This window comes from Taurulus bubalis, assembly GCF_910589615.1.
Source record: "Taurulus bubalis genome assembly, chromosome: 15".
In the NCBI taxonomy this organism is placed as follows: Eukaryota; Metazoa; Chordata; class Actinopteri; order Perciformes; family Cottidae; genus Taurulus; species Taurulus bubalis.
The window spans coordinates 20,765,468-20,785,917 of NC_136603.1; the positions used below are offsets into that span (position 1 = coordinate 20,765,468).

A 20,450-nucleotide genomic window follows, 5' to 3' on the forward strand; every position below is an offset into this window, starting at 1 on the left:
AGGAGTTGAAATGTCAGTCAAAGTGTAATTTACTCTATAATGATGCACAATAGGCATACTATTGGTTTTGTAGGTAAAATCTGTAAAAAAAAAATACAATATTACCATTTGAAATATAGAGTAGTGGAATTATAACTAGCACAAAGTTAAGCAGCACTCATCTGTACTGAAAATAAATACATCTTTATTATTCTCATCTCTACAGAGTGATCTCTCCCCTGCATCCCGCTGAGAAGACATCAATACAAAGTACACATCCTTATTAATACATATCAATAGAAATTATTAGACACCAATAGTCAGACAGAGAAGTGAAATTAGAAGTGTGGGGATTTTCTTGATCAGTTCAAAAATTATAAAAACACATTACACAGTGAATGTTGGTCCAGCAGAGCAAAGTTTGTGATCATAAAAAAATGAAAAGTTTTAAACATATACAAAGTAAATAAATGATGATGAGAATAAAGGTTCTGCGGTCCAGTTAATAGTGATTTAGAGCATTGAATAAAGACTGTGAGGATGTGGCTGAAAGCTCAGACTCATTACCTTCGAGCTCAGATTCTCTTCACCACATATTGTTCCCAAACATCAAAACCGAAATCGACCAAAAACACAATTAATACATTGTTTCCCAATAGTTCATCTCTCAATATGTCATTTCAATTCTAATGTGAGTCTGTGCAAAACAGGTTTTTTTCCCAAATTTCATCAAAGAAGATTTAAAAAAAAAAAGAAGAAAAGAAAGAAGAGGAGGTATTTAGGGGCGCATTTGTTTTAAATTGACTGTACAGAGTGCTTGTGTCGCCTCAGCTACTACTACTACAAGATTTTCAGTTTACAGTCACTGATTGTGTCTCTGAAAACCTGCGAGGCACCACGCAGACACTAAAGAAAACAGATGTTGAGTAAATGGTCATAAGTAATTCATTGTTCAGTGATCAATCACTTCTGTGGATTCTGTGCAAAGAGGAGGAACATCTGCAGATTAGTTTGCATCAGTCGTGCTGCAGTGGAGCAGCGTGACCTGCAGTGTTAGCGGTGATCTACTGATACAATAGTCTCAGTAATCAATATATACGTTCATATTATTGCACAGATTTGTCATCGGACAATCGGAATCGAACGCACTAACGCGGCTAACATCCTAATGCAGCTAATAAGGTTTGGGCTACTTTGCCTGCTCCACCAGTAATGGTCTGCTGACCATGCACTGCATCATCATCATCATCATCATCATCATGACAACTTACTGAAACCTGCTGCTGCAGAGTGACCTTTGACCTCTGCAGTACCTAATGACATCGCACACTAACCTCATCACCTGCTCTGTAACAACCAACACACACATGCACACGAAGCAGAGGCTGAGTGTTAAAGGGACAGTCCAACATTTTGCTGAATCCTTTCAGTTGTGAATAGGTTTCGCTCAACAAAATCAGAAAAAATGGAAAGTGACAGATTCAACTGTGAATGAGGCTAGAGGAGCAGAATGACGATGACGATGATGATGATGATGATGAAGAAGGAGTGTGGACAGCTGGACGAGCATAATCCTTTAACTGTGCATCTTTAAAACCTCTTTAAACAGTTTACATGAAGGTGAAATGTGCATGGAATGATTAGTTTAAGGAGTAAAAGCTCAGTTTGACTCACTGAAGTTTAAGGAATGCAAACAAAAACTAAAAAGGCAAGAGGGCTTAGATTTAAATATAATTAATAAGGCACTTACAGCATTCATACGGTAAGTCTCTCCCTTGTATGTTGCTTTAAAAGGTTCAACTCTTCCAAATGAATGAATATGTTTTAAGTAACAAACGCCTGATTTATTATTATCATCATTATTAGTAGTAGCAATACGCACTGATCTGATCTCAGACTGGGATTGTGGGCAATATAAATTCACAGGACTGGGACTAGTAGTGTTGGTACTGGCAGAGTACTATTAGCAGTACTACTTGTAGTATTAGTGGAAGTGGTAGTACTTTGAGGCCTGGCTTTGATCAAAACAGCTTAGAAACAGGAAACAGGATGTGACGACGACACATCACCACTGAGGGACAGCTAGTGTTCCCAGCATGCATCACACCAGCAACCAACAGACACGTAGAAGTGCACGTGTCCCGTCTGAGGTGTGGTGGGCGGGGCTTATCACATGTCGGGTCACCAGTGTTACAGACATTCAGTGTTACAGACACATAGTGTTCACACGGACAGTGTTTGTTACTCAGCTATACAGTGTTACAGACGGACAGTGTTGCTGTGGTTACGAAGGCTGGAAGTGAAAAAGTTGGTGCTGTTGCCGTGACTAAAGGGGGCGGTGCCTGCCGGGCAAGGGCGATCGCCGTGGCGACACGGCGGCCAGCAGCTCGCTGTAGATCTCCTGTCGGACCTCCTGAGCCACGCTCTCTCGAATCTGGAAAAGGAAAGGAAAACATGATCATGTCAGGGTTCAGACACATTCTGAACAGTGGATTTCCATCACCAAACATGTTGTGAAATCTGGGTGTAAACATGAAAGAGTGAGTAAAAGTAGTATTTAAACTTACAATGAGAATTCCAAAGCATACAGTAAACCTTAAATTACACAAATGAATGAGACAATAGTTTGATTAAAAGAATAAACATTTATATAGATGCCTGTATGTATGCCTGCTTATATTTTAAGCGTCTTTCTTTTAAAAGCATGTTAATTATTTAAAACTCAGCGTAAATGAACGTCATGAACACATGAATATAACACATTACGTTTGGGATTTCATTTTCTTCAAGGACTTTTCCAGGCCTGGAAATAACCACTTTAAAATGCCATGACCTTTCCAGGTTTTCCATGACCGTAAGGATAACCCTGCATGTTAAAGATGGACACACAGACACGCTTTCTCACTGGCTGTTTTTATTCTCTACACACACAGTTAACGTTAAGCATTCCCACAATGGCAGAAATAAAGAGTGGACCTTTATAGTGCTGACAGACTGTTACCTCTCTGATGAGCTGCTGCAGGTTCCCCACTCTGATTCCTCCTGCTGCTCCTTCCTCCTCTGCTCCTCCTCCCCCGTCACTCTCTCCCTCTTCCCTCTCCTCTTCCTCAGTGCCTGTGTTGGGTCGAGGAGCGGGGACTGGGTTGATGTTAATTGATGCCCGGTACACGCCTCCTTTCTGCTCGCCTGCTCCTCCTCCCGGGACAGGACTGGAGGATCGGGAGGACGGTTCGGTGGAGGGGGTGTGGCTCCCGTAGCTGAGCTCTGATTGGAGGATGAGCTGCTCTCTGAGGAGGTCCGACACCTGGAGAAGAGACACGAAGAGGTTGTACATGAAGACAAACTGAAGCATTTTTAGGTTGATGTAGCGTGTGTGTGTGTGTGTGTGTGTGTGTGCTGACCGGCTCCATGGCTCTCAGCGCAGAGGTGGAGGACAGACTGTCGAAACTGCTGTCGCTATGGAGACCCTGAGGAGAGAGCAGTTCACATCATGTCATGTTTATCGGTTTGGTCCAAAATCACATAAACTGTGTGCACATACCCCTTGTGTGTGATGTGTAAGCTCCGTCAGTCTGTCTTCCAGCTGTTGCTCCAGCTCTTGCAGCTCCTCTCTGACTGCTGACCTCAGAGACTGAAGCTGCTCCACCTCCATCCTACACACACACACACACACACACACACACACACACACACACACACACACACAGTTTTGTATTGCATTTTATCACTTTCCAGATTACTGTGAAACATGTATCTCTTTGCTTTCATCACCTGTCAGCAGGGCTCAGGTGTTTGTAGACCAGGGCCTGCTGTCGGACTATTGAATGCTCCAGATCTGTCATCTGACGGCGGAACAAGTTCAGACTCTGCCTCTTCTGCTGAAACTCTGCCAAAGACTGAAAATAGAGAAAGAGAGAAACACTCTTAAATGATGCCAACAACAGTCAACTATGGCCTCCTAGACGGAAACGGTCTAAATACATTATACTGCAAATCAACAGTATTATGCAAAGTCACTATTATATCAAATGTCAGTTTATTATATACATCTGAACACACAGTGGTGGGAAATATGTGAGTATTGAGCATGTGGACTTCACATGTTATCTCTTTCGTAATGACTCAGAGAACATATCTGCCTTCAAAGGGAACTATGGAAACACTATTTTGTGTTTGTGTCATGGAAGTCCATTGAAAGCTGTATATTGTGAGATGCACATAGACTTTAAGTGTAAATGTCTAGAGTGACGAGAGATGACCGTACCTGGTGGATGGGCAGAGCTGCTCGGTGCTCAATGAATGGAGGAGTGTCGACTCGTTTCTAGATGGAGAGAGGACAGTGATGTCAGGTCAGGAGGCGGAACATCACAAGCTGACCAAAGGATTCGCGCTAATCTACCGTAGTAAAAAATAAACGACAGGAAGTGATGTCAATAATCCTGGAGAGGGGTTTTCAGGGGTCAAGAGCAGCAGGGAACAGCTGCTCAATCGCACAATTACTACCATGGAACAAGAGGCCAGATCTAAAGAAAAATACTGCTAAAGAACATACGCTAATTAGACTAAGACTGGAATAAAGTGCAACACATACAGAGTGCTGGGAAACTGTAAAATTACAGCCGAAACTCTAAGTTGGTTTTAGACATCGACCACATCTGAGAGAAAAGTTTGACATTATGAAGCTACAACCTGAAGCTAGCTAACTTAGCTTAGCATAAAGACTAAATACATGGAGAAACAGCTAGTCTGTCTCTGTCCACAGAAAATGAAAACCATCTTAAAAAGGTGCTCTAAAGCTCACTAAATAAACGTGCTGTATCTCTTTTGTTCAATTTGTACAAAACCCAAAGTGATTAAACAACAAATCGCTACCTTAAAAAGGTAGAAATGTGCCAAACTATCTTTTGGTCAAGACGTATTTTAGGCAACCAGTGGACACTGAAGGAAGTTACTGGTTCCAATGAGAAATTATTCACAACCTTATGGACGCGCTTTCAATTTTACCTCCATATACAGTGGCTAATCTAACGTCTACAGCTGAAGTGTCAGCTGTTGGTTAGATCAGTGATTTTTAACCACTGTCACTGTCACCTGTGTGCCGTGAGAGATCGTCAGGTGTGCCGTGGGAAAATGTCCAATTTCACTTAATTGGTCCCAAAAAATATGGTTGTTGAGCGTCTGAGCCTGGCCTTATATGCTGTATTATGCTACAATGTGACATTTTGTAATTTTTTTGGTTGTTGTTGTGCTGCAGGATTTTTCTTATTGTAGAAAATGTGCCGCGGCTCAATAAAGGTTGAAAAACACTGGGTTAGATTACCTGTTTGACCAGATAAAATACAATGCATTTGTTATTCCACTGGATCTAACTTTATGGTAAGAGCTATGAAAAAAAACCTAATTTAAAGATAGTGTGACTACTACCACAACGGACTACAGCTAAAGTGAAAAGAGCTTAAGGGACTGGGACTAAAGAGGACTAACCTGGCTCAGACTCTGAACCGTTCCTCTGATGTCATGCAGAACTCTCCTCAGCTGCATCTCAGTGGTGGATGGGCCCTGGCTGGGTCCTGGACTCTGAGCAGCATGCGGAGCGAGCCCAGGGTGGAAGCCGTGACCCGGACTGTGACTAGAGGCCAGGCCTGGGAAGAAACCTGGAGCAGGAGGAGTGAACCCCGGGTGGAGGCTGTGACCCGGGCCAGCCAGGCCTGGGTAGAAGCCTGAAGGAGGAGGAGGAGCAAACCCTGGGTGGAGGCTGTGTTCTGGGGCCAACGGAGGACACTGCGTGACGGGGTAGGGAAACGCCTGGTGTGGATTCATGTTGTACACATTGTTACCAAAATAGGGCGATGCGAACTGTGAGCCGTGAGGAGTTGCATGGTAAGGCGACTGATGACCGTACAGTTGATTGTACGCCGGGTGGTGCATTTCTGGGGTTCCTGGATGCACGTTGCCCATGTTGTAGTGGTGAGGAGCCGTGGAAGTTGAGGGCTGATGCAAGGCGGAGAGGCTGCCGTGCGGAGGGACTGCGGGAGTTGTGGGTTGGTAGAGACTGGCTAGACTAGAATGGTGGGTCAAGTTCTGGTGGTGAAGGAGGTTAGGAAGACTGGCGTATGGATGGAGAGGGAATGGGTACTGCGGAGTAGGGTTCAGAGGGAAGGCGTATGGGCTGGGGCTAGGATTGAGGTTTGGGTTTGCGTATTGAGCTGTGGGATTAGGATTAGGATAACGGAAAATCGTCTGCCCTGAATTCCAATTTTGCTGGTATTGGTTGGCCTTCATGTTCTGTTGGAACTTGCCCGGCGGATGCCGATTGGAGGTGAGATCGGGAACGCTCTGGGTGCTCCAGGAGTGGCCGTGGTCTCCTGGTGACCTATCGAGAGGAGAGCTGCAGCTATGCAGGGAACAGGTCGACCGCAGTAGGTAGCGTGGGATGGGTTTAGGTCGGATGGGAGCTTCTGTGGGGAGCCTTGGTGGTTGGTTGTTAGAGTCAGACGAGAGGGCCGGGTTTATGATCAGAGTAGATAGACAATTGGTTTGTCCTTCCTCCTCCTCCTCCTCCTCCTCCTTCTCCTCCTTCTCCTCCACTTCTTCTTCTTCATCTTCCCCTTCACCATCATGGTTGTATTTGAAGGAGTACCTGGGCTTAGTGCAGGACGCCTGGCCTTGACCAAACTGGATCCTGACAGAGGACACGATCCTGGAGGGCGAGGGCAACGCGGAGGGCAGGGAGGAGGACCTCTGGAGAGAAATACCACGTCTTCTTCGACTCTGAAGTTGGGGCAAATCAACAGACAGGGGGTTGACCCCCCGGGTCGTCTCTTTCTGTTTGGCTCGGATCAGAGCACTGAGAACAGGAGATGAAGGAGCAGGAAGTGAAGCGTAATCAGACAAGGATGCATGCTCTTCTTGGGCTTCATCGTCAGCACCCGCTGGTTTTGTGTCTGTGTCCGTGTCTGTGGCGGTCTCGGTCTCGGTCGGGTTCCGAGTGTGTTCTGGTTCTTGTTCTGAAGCAGTCTGATTCTGAGTGTCCACTAATTCTGGTTGTGGTTCTGGTTCTACAGCAGACATACTCAGGGAAGTCTTTTGTTCTGGTTCTGGTTCAGTCTGGTCTCCACCCTCAACCTGCTCCTCCTCCCCGGTCCCACCCTGCTGCGTTCCCGTCGGTCTGTTCCTGGGGAGGTGGTGGGCCGTGTACTGCGGCACCTGCTCCGAACTCCCATCATGCTTGTCTTCTCCCCTGGAACTACTGCTCCCCTCGGCCTCGGCAGCGACCGCAGGCGCCGCCTCTTCCTCTTGGCAGTCTGGCATCTCGAACGCTGGTTGATCCATTGCGAGGGGCGTGGCCACGTCGAGTGAAGGGTGAGACGTCACAGTGGTCTCGCTGTCACAGCTGTCACTGCTCTCCTGCACCTAGTCACAATTAATCAACAGTTAATTACCTGTGGTGGATGATGAGGTACTCAGATCCTTACATTGAGTATTAAGAGTACCGATACAACAATGCAAAAATACTGTGACAGTCCTGCATTCAAACTCCTTATTAAGTCAAAGCACAGTTTGAAGTCTTATCTGCAATCGGTGCATCGATGTTAATACCTTGTCGGGGTGGAGCTACTTTTAACAACTTAATATACAGTTAGGTAGTTTCATTCTGTTCTATAGGTCGGGCCTTAACAAGATGAGAGTCATGAGATGATTATTAAGATAGAAAAGAAAAAAGAAAGTTGTGCTCCAAATACACATGTTCTTTTTTGGAGGGGATATTAGATAATAATATAATTTACACCGTGTGTAAATCAAGCAGTTGGGTTTAGTTTAAAATGCATGCATTTAATAGCTTATCGCATGCTCTTTATTAAATGTCCCTCTGGAAAGTAACAAGTAACCAAAATAACATTCTGAGAACCTGCATGGAAAGATGAATTAAATTGGAGCAGAAGCATTGACGTCCCCAAGAGATTAATGGTCTATTTATAGTCAGAATATATTTATATTCCATTTCTTAAAAGGGAAGGAAGACTATGAAAATGAAGCATTCGCTCAAATGTGGAAAACATCTGAATATGTGATCTGTAGTAATCTGCCTGAATTTGAAAATCACACGTGTCTAAACACAAACATGGCAGTGGCTTGTACTGGGGTGAGGGTGTTACTTAAACCTGCTGCAGACATGCATGCTCCAGACTGCCTTACAAGGTCTCATTGCACATGTTATGGATTTTCAGGGATGTTTCTTCCTTCTGGTGAAATGAGGCCTAGACTGTTCTTCATTTATGAGTCTGTTCAAGAAACCTAAAGGTCCATGTTGGTGATCTAAACTGAGATACCGAGCAGGAAAGGCACACAAACAGACCTTGAGGTAGCTGTTGGAGTCAGCGGAGGGCTCCTCGGCAAAACCACTGCTGTCTGACTGCTGACTGACTGTCCTCAACAGGTCTGAGGGAGAGACGCAGACAATGAAGCTTGATTATTATTATTATCACTCAGCAGTACCTCGTCTGTCCAAATGGTGGCAGAAAAGAATCATGCATGCTGAGCATAAAGCATAAAGAGAGAGGACAGTGTGTCCTCAGTGACCTGGGACACAGGAAATATGTTTATTGCATACAGAAACAGGCTGCACACATAAACTCTCATAGATGCACTGGAAAAGAATGCAGCAATGAGCCAAGAAAACGCAACGAGACGACAACTAGCAAGTTAACTTAGATGTTGCAAAAAATAAAAATAAAAAGTTTTATGAGTAAGGAAATGCCTTCAACACGTTTGATGAATCCCGAAGAGACACACACACACACACACACACACACACACACACACACACACTGCATTTTGGTGACACTGAATATCAACACGTTTGTTTGTTTATTAATATAGTTAAGGACACTTTCTTCCTGAAGAAAACAGAAGTTAGGTTGAACTCACCGGTGCCTCTGGAAGTTCTGACTGGCAAAGCCTCATCTTCGTTACTCTGAATCTGAAAGACAAACAACACAACAACTTTTATAAAAGACAGAAAGAAAGGTTGCACGTGCTTGTTCACCTCCGGCAGCAGACCTTTCATCAACGACTCCCGATGTTTCAGGTCTGGTGTGAACTCTGAGTCAAAGTATGTTTGGATACACAGAGAAGAGGATTCCTGGCTGTATTTGCATGAATTTGACTGCTACAGTTCGTGGTGGATAACTAGTGTTTACTGGCTACGCGGGGTGCAGATGTAAAACTCACACCAGGGTAATGTTGTTCATGTTGTCAGGAGAACACCACAAAGACCTAATGAGCGTGTAGGATTGGGCTGCCCCCATTTTGGTCTTAGTCAACAAAGACTTCTTTAGTCAACTAGTCGGTTATATGCTTTTCATGCTGTTGACTTTTTTTGCAGAAAGACTTATTTCCAAGAAATGTTTGAGCACATCTCTGGTATCCACAAGATTAAAAGAGGTGCTGTTGTGTGATTGAGTCCGTTAGTGGCCGAAGGATTTCATTGGTCGAGTACGGGTGTAGGGTGATTTGAATGATTAGCAATGACTAAGAAGGAATCAGCGATAACGTTGTGACCAAGGACAACGTTACGCCTCCTCTGTGATGGAGGAGTCGGAACCTTTCCGAATGCAAGTATGAAGAACCCAAGAGAACCCAGGAGGACAACGTACCTCCTCCATGTCGAAAGAGTCGGTGTTTTCCGTGCGAAGCTGTGCCAGCTGGAGGCGGGGCAAGGCGGGAGGAGCTTTCTCTGGGGTAGAGGTCAGGATCTTCTCCTCCACCTGGGTTCCTTCCGCTGTTCTCCCATTGGATGCTGGTCCGGTTCTGCTCTGTTCAGGACTGATGGGATGCGAGATGTTATGGCGCGGTCAGATCGAAATTCACTTCACTAAAAGATTTTGTGGATCATAATTCTGAACTTTAACTTGAGTAGGATTGTAAAGACTTGTACTTGTAATGGAGAATGTTTACACTGTTGTACTGGTACTTTAACTTCAAGCTACGATGACGAACTAATGACAATCATCAAGAATAACCGTAGCGAAATAGCCGATCTTCTCACTGATGGTCTTTGTTTACTTATGTAGGTCTTATAGAGGTTTTTCATTGAGACTTTTTCAATAACCAGCTAAGAGTTCCTCACAGTAACTTTAAAGGACGAGAGCACTTCTTCCACCACGACACACTGGTTAAAAGTTTAGCTAGCTAACATTAGCAACCAGTAGGAGTTTTACTGAATAGTCACCGAGTCAACTATCAAAACCACTAGTCGGCACTGTGCGTAGTGGAATAATCATTCATGTGTGGTTCAGTGCTGTTCAAATCACAGACTGTATAGAAGAAGTGGACGTAGTGAAGTGACGTCACACGTTGGTTTGTGGACTGCCGTTATGAGTTCGGCGATTTCTCTGTAGCCATGTTGTTTTTTTGGCAACCAATGAACAGAAGCGACCATATTTGGACTGCTGAGGAGTGACTTGGCTCTGGCAAGTCTGCAGCAACCTGACAATCCCAGTAAGACCACCCTAAAGCATTCTCTGTTTTATGGTCTGTTTGACTCTAAGTGGAGCATAATGTACTAAATGAACATCATGCTGTGTTGAAGAAGACTTGAAACTAGAGGTTGAGACATAAACTCATTTACAATGTTTGAGGTAATAAATCAAGAGAGAAGTAGAGTGATTTTCTCATAAACGTCTATACAATCAGACTTCTTTTTGCAACCAGAGGAGTCAGTAGAGAGAACGCAAGTTTTAAAACGCTTCCGAATCGGCTTCACTCAGACAGAGCAGGAGGTTGCTGCCTGATTTATACACATCACGTCTGTCCAGCGGTACCTGTCGTCTCCATCCCCGTTTGTTTCCTCGGCGACTGTCGCCAGGGGACAGCCATCTTTCTTGCGCATGTGATTCTGGTTGACTGCCTCCGCTTGGTGGTCGGGGTCGGTACTGCACCCGTCCTGTTCTGGCGCGCCGTGTGTGTGACCGTTGGTGTTGGTTTGATCAGAGGTGGCGTGTCCGTTCAGCTGCGTTTGTTGGTTAGCTGCGAGTGCTTGAAGGGACTCGGGGGAGGCCGCGAGCAGGTTGTGTTGTGTGATCTTCTTGAGCAGTTTGGCGACATGCCTCCTCCTCATCGGAGGAGCCGATTCATCTCCCCCTCCTTCCCCTGAGAGAGTTACAAGACCAACAGATCAGAATAACAAACTATATAGTTCAAATGTCATTCTTAATTTGTTAAAAATCTCTGACAAATACATATATTTGTCAACTAACTTCTGGTTCATGGTGAACACAATTGAGACGTAATAGACAAAAACAAACTTTCTACAGAATATTGTTGACAAAAGAGATGAGGAAAAAAAGAATTTGGCAAAAAAGACAAACCAATTTAATTTTTTTATGAATCAAATAAAAATCAATTTAGAAATGTTGACGAGTTGATTTGATCAAATAAATAGTGCATTCCTCATCTAACAAGGCCACAGCATGACAGATCAAGTCAAGCAAAAAGTGAGTAAAATTCAAATGTTCCTCCTGAAGTGAGAAATAGGACAAAGCGCTGCTGAATCGTGTTTAATTTTACGCGATGCCTATTTGACAGCTTGGTCCCAGTTTGGTGAGCCAGGCGCATCACGCTGGGAGCGCTCATTTGCGTGACATTTGTAAACTTCATGCAAATACAGACGCGGCACAACGGTTTTCCGGCTCTCCATAGGAAATAAATAGAGAGCGTAGAGACACACCGGATCTGTTGGAAATGCTGCAGAACGCTTTGCCCACGGCTCTCTGACTACAAGGAAATAAAGCTGTCCTCCGGTGGACCGTTTGTGGTTGCCCTGGTTACCTTGGTCCTTGGAGCTGATGCATTGGACGGGCTGACCAGAAACTTGACTGTAGAGATGGAAGAACTCGTTGGCCACCGTGGTCAAGACTTCGATCTGACGGAAACGACCTGAAAGAGATGGAAACAAAACAACAGTTACAAAGTGTGTCACAGTTGCCAAAGGAAAAGGACATTTTGGGAAAGACAAAAAGATGCTCATTAAAATCTTTGAAGAACGCTATTTTTAACCTGCTGCTTTAAGTGTCAGAACTGGCAGCGAGTAGATCAGGATGCACCCGAGTTAAAAGTCTGAATATGTCCAGCAGCGTTCTTCCTCCGAGCCAGTTCAGATATCTCTGCTGGGTGAATGTTTTCTGGTGTCTCTGTGCTTTTCTTTCAAGAACTCTTCCAGGAAGCTGGTGTCAGCGCCTTCAAACAAGACCGAAATGTCCCCAAAACACGCCCTATTAACTGCATAGAGGTCTATTATTAATGTGTGCCATGTTACAGGGAAAAATATGTTAAACAACCGTACTAGAATTAAGAAAAAATGTCACACTATCTTTATGAAAAATACTAATAGCTAAAACAAATTTAAAAGAAAGTGATTTAACAAATTCGGGATTGCACAACTATTAAAGACGTCAAAGCCACGCCTCCCTCTCCTTCTGTGGTTGTGTAAGTTGAGCTGCCACTCTCGTCTCTAACAGGATAATGACTTGCAATACTTTCCTTCCTTCCGTGGTCGTCCCTCCTCCCCTCGCTAAATACTTGTCATTCTGTTATGAAACAGACTTCTGTCTTTTGTCTGTCGCTCTATTGTCTCCATTAAACTCGCTCTGATGTCATCACCTGAAGCGAGAGAGTCTCTCTCTCTCTCTCTCTCTCTCTCTCTCTCTCTCTCTCTCTCTCTGCAGTTTTTAAACTGACTAATGCCATCAAGAATAAAAAGTCCAATACATCAACTAAAATTCCTACATATTTAGAGGCCATACCTTATATTTTAGACAGACGAAGAGGAAACATGGGGAGAGGGGAATAAGGCGCAAGAAGATCCTCGGCAGGCTACATGTTTAACTACTATACTCAGCTTAACCTCTTGGCTACCAGGATGGCCCAAGTCAGTCCTTCTTCACAGGAAATTACAGGAGTATTAATACTGATCTGAGGTATTAAAAAGGTATTTTGCCCAAAACAACACAGCTGCACACAACAAAGCTGAAACCAGCTCAACAACAACAAACCCGAATTATTACCGCCTCGAGGTCGCCTGCCTCCGCCAACACACGTTGTAGTTCACATCCAAGTCTGTCCAAAATGTCATCACATTATCACTTCATCCTATTAGTCAGTGTCTTATTGTAATTGGAATTCTTGAGTTGGCCCAAAACATGTTTGTGACCTTTGAACACCAAATTCTAAATCAAGTCAACCTTGTGCCGCGTTCACGAGAACAGGACGGATGTGAGGTCACAGTGACGTTGACCTTTGAGTCCAAGAGGACCGTTTCTTCAACATTTTAAGAAAATCTGTCCCTAAAAAAAAAAAAAAAAAATCAAGAGAATGGGATGGACGAAACGTTCAAGCAACAAACCAGTCAGTCGTACAGTTCAGTATTTCTCAGTCACATCTGGACGTGACTACAGAACATGAACCCCTTATTACAGCAGCCGTGTGTGTGTGTGTGTGTGTGTGTGTGTGTGTGGATATAATGCTGTGTGAATCCGTTTCCTGCTGACTCGGCACTAACGTTCACTGTAAGATCCTAAAACAGGAAGTGAGGAATAAGAGAAAACGACACGTACTCCCTCTTTTTTTCTGTCTTCATCCCAAGAGATTCTTTCTGATGGTGAGAACAGAGTTACATAAACCACACACACACACACACACACACACACACACGAGAATGTTCTGGAAAAGAACAACAAAAAATCTTCCATAAAGGCACAGACAGACCAGAGCCTTTAAAAAAAAAAAAAAAAAAAAGGAGCAGTTCACTTTAAACTATTTTTTAAAAACAGATCCAATTCATTGCAGCTTTTCATAAAGTTAGTTTGAAGTTAAAGCCAAACACGCACTACGTCAGGCTCAATCAGGAAGCAATCCGCTATACCTCAAGCTATTTTGCAGAAGTTTGATATAGTAGATTATTCTGGTGACTGACAAAGTCACAAACTATTGCCACGCTCATGTGAATCCGCCATAACGCGGCCCTGTGATTTGTTCTCTTTTGCTTTCACACCACCAACAAACCGCGGCAGAGTTCCCTCCTGCTCAGGTGGTCTTGACCCACTTGTTTAATTGCGTTCGACTTTCGGCTTTCACACCTGCCCAAATGATCTGAACCAAACGGGCAAACACACCGAGGTTATGCATGAAGCCCATTCATAAATGTCCCTCAGAATGATCGCGCGTGTCTTTTTTTAAATATTTAGCTCTGAGGAATGCCAAAGCTGGACTGAGTGTGTTCAAGTGATGGATGTTAATCTGTGGTACAGTGAAGAGCGGTCTGAAGCTCGTCCACTTTCTCTCAGCTGGCCTTTTAGTTTGTTCTCCATCACAAGTTTATTGTGACACCATGAGCTGTTTTCCTTCCCGTCAGACTAATCGTTGGCCCCCGTCACTCCTCTCGACTCACTGAACTCCAGTGTGCGTGCGACCAAACAGAGCGTGACTCATTTAGTTGTTATCTGCAGATAACAATAAAATTAGGCCGTGATCCTAAAATAGGGAAACACTATGTATGAAAGTCTATCCCGCACCGTGTCAGTTTGTTTGTTTTGGAAACCCAACAACCAGGTTAACGCCTCTGGTGACCTTTGAATGACACAATGATACTGTCGGATAAATTAATTAGACTTTTAAGTGGATGTTCGAGCATTTGGAAAGCAATAATAATCAGAGTGAATCTGCACAATAAAGTTGCTCCCAATTCTTTAGTTTTATCTTTAACGCCAAAATAAAATAAAAACCTTCATCTAAGCAGTCTGACAAACATTGACCCATATTACATCAGTGTTACCACACAGCTCCGGGATCATCTGGTCACGTTTTGGTTTTAATATTCATGGTCCGAATGGGTCGGTCGGTGTTATTTATTGTTTTATTTGTTCAGAAGCAATATGATATAATAATAGATGTCTGAGTGGCTGTTCAAAATGTGTGCTAATACAATATTTATTCATTCAAAATGTAAAGTCACAGTGGAGACTCACTATTACGTTATTGCACACAGTCCTGTTGACCATGACATGGGCTTTTTATTGTTGTAGGACAAGCTGATTATTTTAAACTAAACCATTCATCTAAATATACTGTTTATTCAGCAGTGTGTGTTTAAATCAGTTAAACTAGTTGTAAGCTAGTTGTAAACTAGCTGTTGCAAGCTAGCTGTTGCAAGCTAGCTGTAAACTAGTTGTAAGCTAGTTGTAAGCTAGTTGTAAACTAGTTGTAAGCTAGTTGTAAACTCCTTGTTGTAAGCTAGTTGTAAACTGGTTGTAAGCTAGTTGTAAACTAGTTGTAAACTAGTTGTAAGCTAGTTGTAAGCTAGTTGTAAACTAGTTGTAAGCTAGTTGTAAACTAGTTGTAAGCTAGTTGTAAGCTAGTTGTAAGCTAGTTGTAAGCTAGTTAACGCCAAACATGACTTTGCGCCAAAGATGGCCTGATATCTGTGGTGGACGTGGTGCTGTCGGGGTCACATGACCTCGTCAAAACCTTGGACGCGTGTTCCCACTTTGACAAACGTACGGCAGGCCGTGTCAACCAATCAGGACTTTTTAACTTGTATTTACTACAGCCAGCAAGAGTAAGAGGATATTAAGAGACAAAACCAGAGATGGGACGAATAAAAAATTGGGCGGCCCACAAAAAGAGTGGGGAAACTGGTGCATCAGGGTAAAAATCAAAATCTGCTGCACTGAACAACAACAAAAAATACACAGAAGTAAAAAAGATCAGAGACAGGAACTAAAACCTATTTATTCTACGTTGATGTGCAAATATTTAGAGCTACTCTGTTAAATAACACTCAAACTGTCTTGTAAAACAAACTGGGACCAGTGATAACTTTTAAAACTGCCAAAAACATCCATCAAAGTGTAAAATAAAACGTTTGCAGTCCTGAAGTACTTTCATCTATGGACGTCTTATCACACACACACAAAGGATCTTTGGAAAATCCTTTTTTTTTACAGCACCAAGACAGTTAAACTGTCAAGAAGAAGAAGAGAATCAGGTGTGTGTGTGTGTGTGTGTGTGTGTGTGTGTGTGTGTGTGTGTGCGTGTGTGTGTGTGTGTGTGTGTGTGTGTGTGTGTGTGTGTGCGCGTTCAATTAGGGAGCCAGTGCCTTCATGCAAACACGAGTTTGAAAACAAAAAAGAGGCCAGGATGTTAGCAGTGCAGGTTTGTGTGTGCGCTCGTGTGTGTGTGTATCTGGGACAAACAGATCTTTGTCCCTGTTGGTCGTGTTGCCCAGGCAGTTGGCAGAACAGCTAAAAGGACCCCACAAAACACCCTAATAGCACTGGGAACAGGACACACACACACACTCTACAGTTTCAGGACATGAACCGCCTCTGTAGTTGCCCTTCAGAAACATGGAGAGCCGAGTACAGCCATACACACTCGCACAGATGCCAGGGAGTACATGGGAGAGCATGGAGTACGGCACATACTAGTCAGAGCGTAGTTGGGGTTCTCCACTTCCATGCGCTGCAGCTGCGCTCCCAGGTAGACCTGCAGGTGGAACCACAGGAAGTGATGTCATTACAAAAACAGTACCAGTGATCAACGGTGCAAGGCAGACAGCAGACTCACAGATAAAATGATGTTGAAGACCTAATATGCGGAGCGCTTTTCAGTAATTCTAGCAGAAGTCCACCATTTTGGTCCAGACTGAAATATCTAAACAACTACTGAGTGGATTGCCATGAAATGTTGTACAGACATTCATGTTCCCAGGAGGATGAACCCTTCCGACTTTCATGATCCCATGAATCATCACCATGAGGTCTTCCTCGATTTAATTGAGATTGGATGGGTTTAAATTGGTTAGGACTGCGCAGTAGTGTAGGGCTATGTTTGTGGGTGATCATGGTCGTCTGTCCGCTCACTCGGCTGGAGCATAACGATATTACACCAAGCAGTTCAGTGGGCTTTGAGAAGACGCCCCATTTGTCGTCATTTAGAGTTTGTTTTCAGTGGCTAACACGCAGCCGTCGTCCGTACCTTGATGTCGATGCCTCGCGCCGTGGAGGAGTTGCTGAAGAACCTGGAGGGAACCTTCGAGGCTGGGTCAGGTTCTTCTCGACCAAAACCGAGATTTAGGAGGATTTCCTCGGGGTCCTCCTCATACAGGTCCAGCAGCTCTGACACACTGTGGACACACACACACACACACACACACACAGGCAGTCAGTCACTCAGTCAGTGCATCAGTTGGTCCGCCAGTCGGTCAATTAGCGAGTGAGTTAGTCTGCTGGTTAGTTTAATCAGTCTAACCGCAGGGTAAGGAGGGTCGCCTCAGGGTGCTCCTCTGACTGCTCCGACACCTCTGAAACACTACGAAAACACAGACAGCTAGTTAGTATTTCTCACACACAGCTTTTGAGTCGGTTAGTGAGGTAGTTTAGTTACAGGCCCGGCCTTTCCCCAGCACCTCCAACCGCACCCGGCTAGAGGATGAACACCAGAAGAGACCTGAAGAAAAACTGATCTGCATCACGTTACAAAAAGAAACCTTTCTTGTTCGAATAATCTAAATAACGTTACAAGTTCTAAGTGTGATCACTGAAGCGTAATTGATGGGAAACACTGGAGCTTCAGTGTCCCTCAAGCTAATCAATGAGAAATGATTCTAGCTCCAGAGAGTCTGGCTCATTCTTCCTTCGGTTACGCATATTAATCACAACAAGAAAAGTTCTTGTTATAACGTGAAAAACGTCTCGTTGTGGCAATACATTCACTTTATAACATGATACTGATTGCAACATTGTGGTGGTTGGTAAACTTGCCAGGCATTCGTTGAGACAATTTAGTTTTTCGGGGTGTATTTACAGTTTTTAATCAATTGTTTTGGCTCATTTGTTCTCAACTTTCTCTAAACTGTAACTGCAATTGTTACAACAGTTTCATGGGAGATCACAACAAAAAAATTATCAAGAATTGAGCCAAACCGAATGAGAAAAACTGTAAAATAATGATTATTATTTGGATGTGCCTTAATTCACAGACGCCAAGAGGGACTATATGAAATATGTATTATTATCGTCATTATCCTGTACCACCAAACTGCTAAGAGCTGCTACTGTTTGTCCTCTTGCACCGACAGCAAAGGATTACATATTCTGCCGTTTGCGATTAAGCTCTTTGGTGTTTTAATACATCATTACTTTACATGAATTCATTGGTTTTCTTCCTGGCACACTTAGAAACCTGAAAACATTTTCAAACTTCTGCAGAACTTTGTGACACTGAACACAGCCCACGAGTCTCTCGAACCCTACGTCAACAACATAAAACGAGGACGGATTACCCATGATGCTCCACCCGTTGCCCACTAGGAACCATTACACACACTCACACACACACACCAACGGCGAGTCCTGCGAAAACCCTGGCACCGTCAGCCTCATAACACCACCACCAATAAATCAGCCTTCATGAGAACTCCCACCACAGTCGACTCAGTTCCACAGTAAAGCCGTCAAACATCTGCTGATGATGCACCTCAGACATGAACATACTTATTTAATTAGTTCACTGACCAGTTTAATCCCCACATTTCTGATGGAGCAGTGACACTGTGAGCTGTTGTTATCAGTCAAACCGGTCAAATTTCACTGAGAGGAGCTTTAAGGAAGAGTCTGGTCCTCATCTGGTGTCATTAGCATAAGAGAGACGCTTCACTTATTAGAGAGAAAGCGAGACCATTTGTTGAGAAGCAAAGTGATGTCACTCAAATCAACCGTGTTAGTCTTTATATATTTAAATCTTCATGTACAGCTAACATAGTCTTATACGATTGGTTTCCAATATTTTTTGCTTTTGACCTCTTAAGATTTTGCACTGTCTCCCCATGACCACAGCCCGACTAATACTGGCTTTGAACCTCTTTTATAAGGCGGTCCTGGGCTCAAGCGCAAGGTGCTACCTGCAACACGGGAGACGGTGGGAAGCTTCAATGATTAAAAAAATCATAATAATAAATTCAGCTAAAGTTCTGTGAGACACTGATAAGGGAAAGCTGCTAAAACAGGAAGACGCCACAGTAACGGCAGAAAAGCGCTGTGTTGTGTTGGAGTGGTGTTTGTGAGGAGAAGGTCACTCCTGCCGGACTGCTTTTCCTTTTCTGTCCATTTAAGTTCATGAGAAATACAGTGGTGTCTGAAAAGAGGCGGAATAATACTTAGACACATGCTCTTTGGTGGATTATGTGCTTTGACAGATTCAGAAAAGATATTGGCGCTAATTTTATTGATATATTTGGTCAGTAATTAGAGCCACATTGTTATATTCCTTGTTTTTTTTGTTTCATGGAGTTCTGCTGATACTCCATCTTTCCGGTTAGAGCTAAATCCCAGGACCCGCAGTATATTTTTTTAACCTACCGCTCCGTTGTGTCAGTGCGGGAACCCAATCCCACTGCAGTCGTCCTGCCCATACCAACATTAATATTTGAGAGTAAAAAAAAAAATCCAAAGGCATATCGAGAGATTACATTTTTTTCCCCCAAGGATGCATAACACAAACAAAAACATGGTGTTTCCTATTTCCTGTGTAAAAAGCCACTGCATGTTGTGCCAGTTGAATTCCTTTGATGTGAACGAGCAACAGTAAGACATGTTGGGTTAGCATGAGCAGTAACTTAACGCAGCTCTCATATGATTGTAGTGGAGTCAAGGATATAAAATTACAAAAGTGATGCTTTCTTCCATGCTGCATTGTTTACTATGAACCCCTTGGGCGTGTAATGTGTGGAGGCCATTCAAAACAAGCGCAGGAATGGCGACTCCACCACTAACAATACAACTACTGTATAGAGAGTTAGTTACTGAATGTAAATAGACTCTGTGGATACTGCTGGAAAATAAAACATCATCATTATTTTGTACTCTCTTTAACCATGTTGTGTCCCATTAGGTTTCATCCTGGGACTCGTCTACATGCCTGTGCCCCTTTTGGTTGAGTTCTCTGCAGTGTCAGTTAATTGGCTTGATGCTCAACAACAGCCCTCTGTGTCTCCGCCCCTCTCTACTTGCGTTACTTCCCGCAGAAACCTCCGTGAGTCGGACTGAAGAGGACGGTGAACTGACCTGGACACAGTGCTGCTCTTCCCTGATCCTGTGGAGTTCATACTTCTTGCTCTCTCTTTATACTGACTCCTCTTCTGATCCACCGCAAGACCAAAGCTACACATTAACATACACACGGGAGCATTAACACACACATGCACGGAGTTACCAACTTCATTTACCGAATGTTGAGAATGAAAGTGAGCTCACCAGGATTCTGTTTTGCCGTTTCTGGAATGAAGATGGTTGGCTGCAGAGAAAAAACAAGGAAATTAAGATTACTCATGTCAACAAAAACAACATAGCATATATCAGTCTGCGACTACTGATTCCCCATAGAGCACTATTGTAAAAGAGACGTCTCTTGACCAG

The 20,450-nt window shown here is 43.7% G+C and overlaps 1 protein-coding gene across 1 annotated transcript; it reads right to left on the minus strand.

Annotated features, from left to right (window-relative positions):
* Positions 1-164: 164 nt before the first annotated feature.
* itprid2 (ITPR interacting domain containing 2) lies at positions 165-20,155 on the minus strand. The gene is made up of 16 exons (XM_079231049.1): positions 20,100-20,155; positions 17,287-17,346; positions 17,014-17,161; positions 16,461-16,521; positions 11,809-11,916; positions 10,803-11,130; positions 9,636-9,804; positions 8,908-8,959; positions 8,336-8,418; positions 5,464-7,392; positions 4,244-4,300; positions 3,751-3,875; positions 3,521-3,632; positions 3,381-3,446; positions 2,981-3,283; positions 165-2,413 (listed from the first exon to the last, which is right to left on the minus strand). The coding sequence occupies exons 1-16, from the start codon at positions 20,138-20,140 to the stop codon at positions 2,306-2,308; spliced, it is 3,750 nt and encodes a 1,249-aa protein (XP_079087175.1). The 5' UTR covers positions 20,141-20,155; the 3' UTR covers positions 165-2,305.
* Positions 20,156-20,450: the final 295 nt, after the last annotated feature.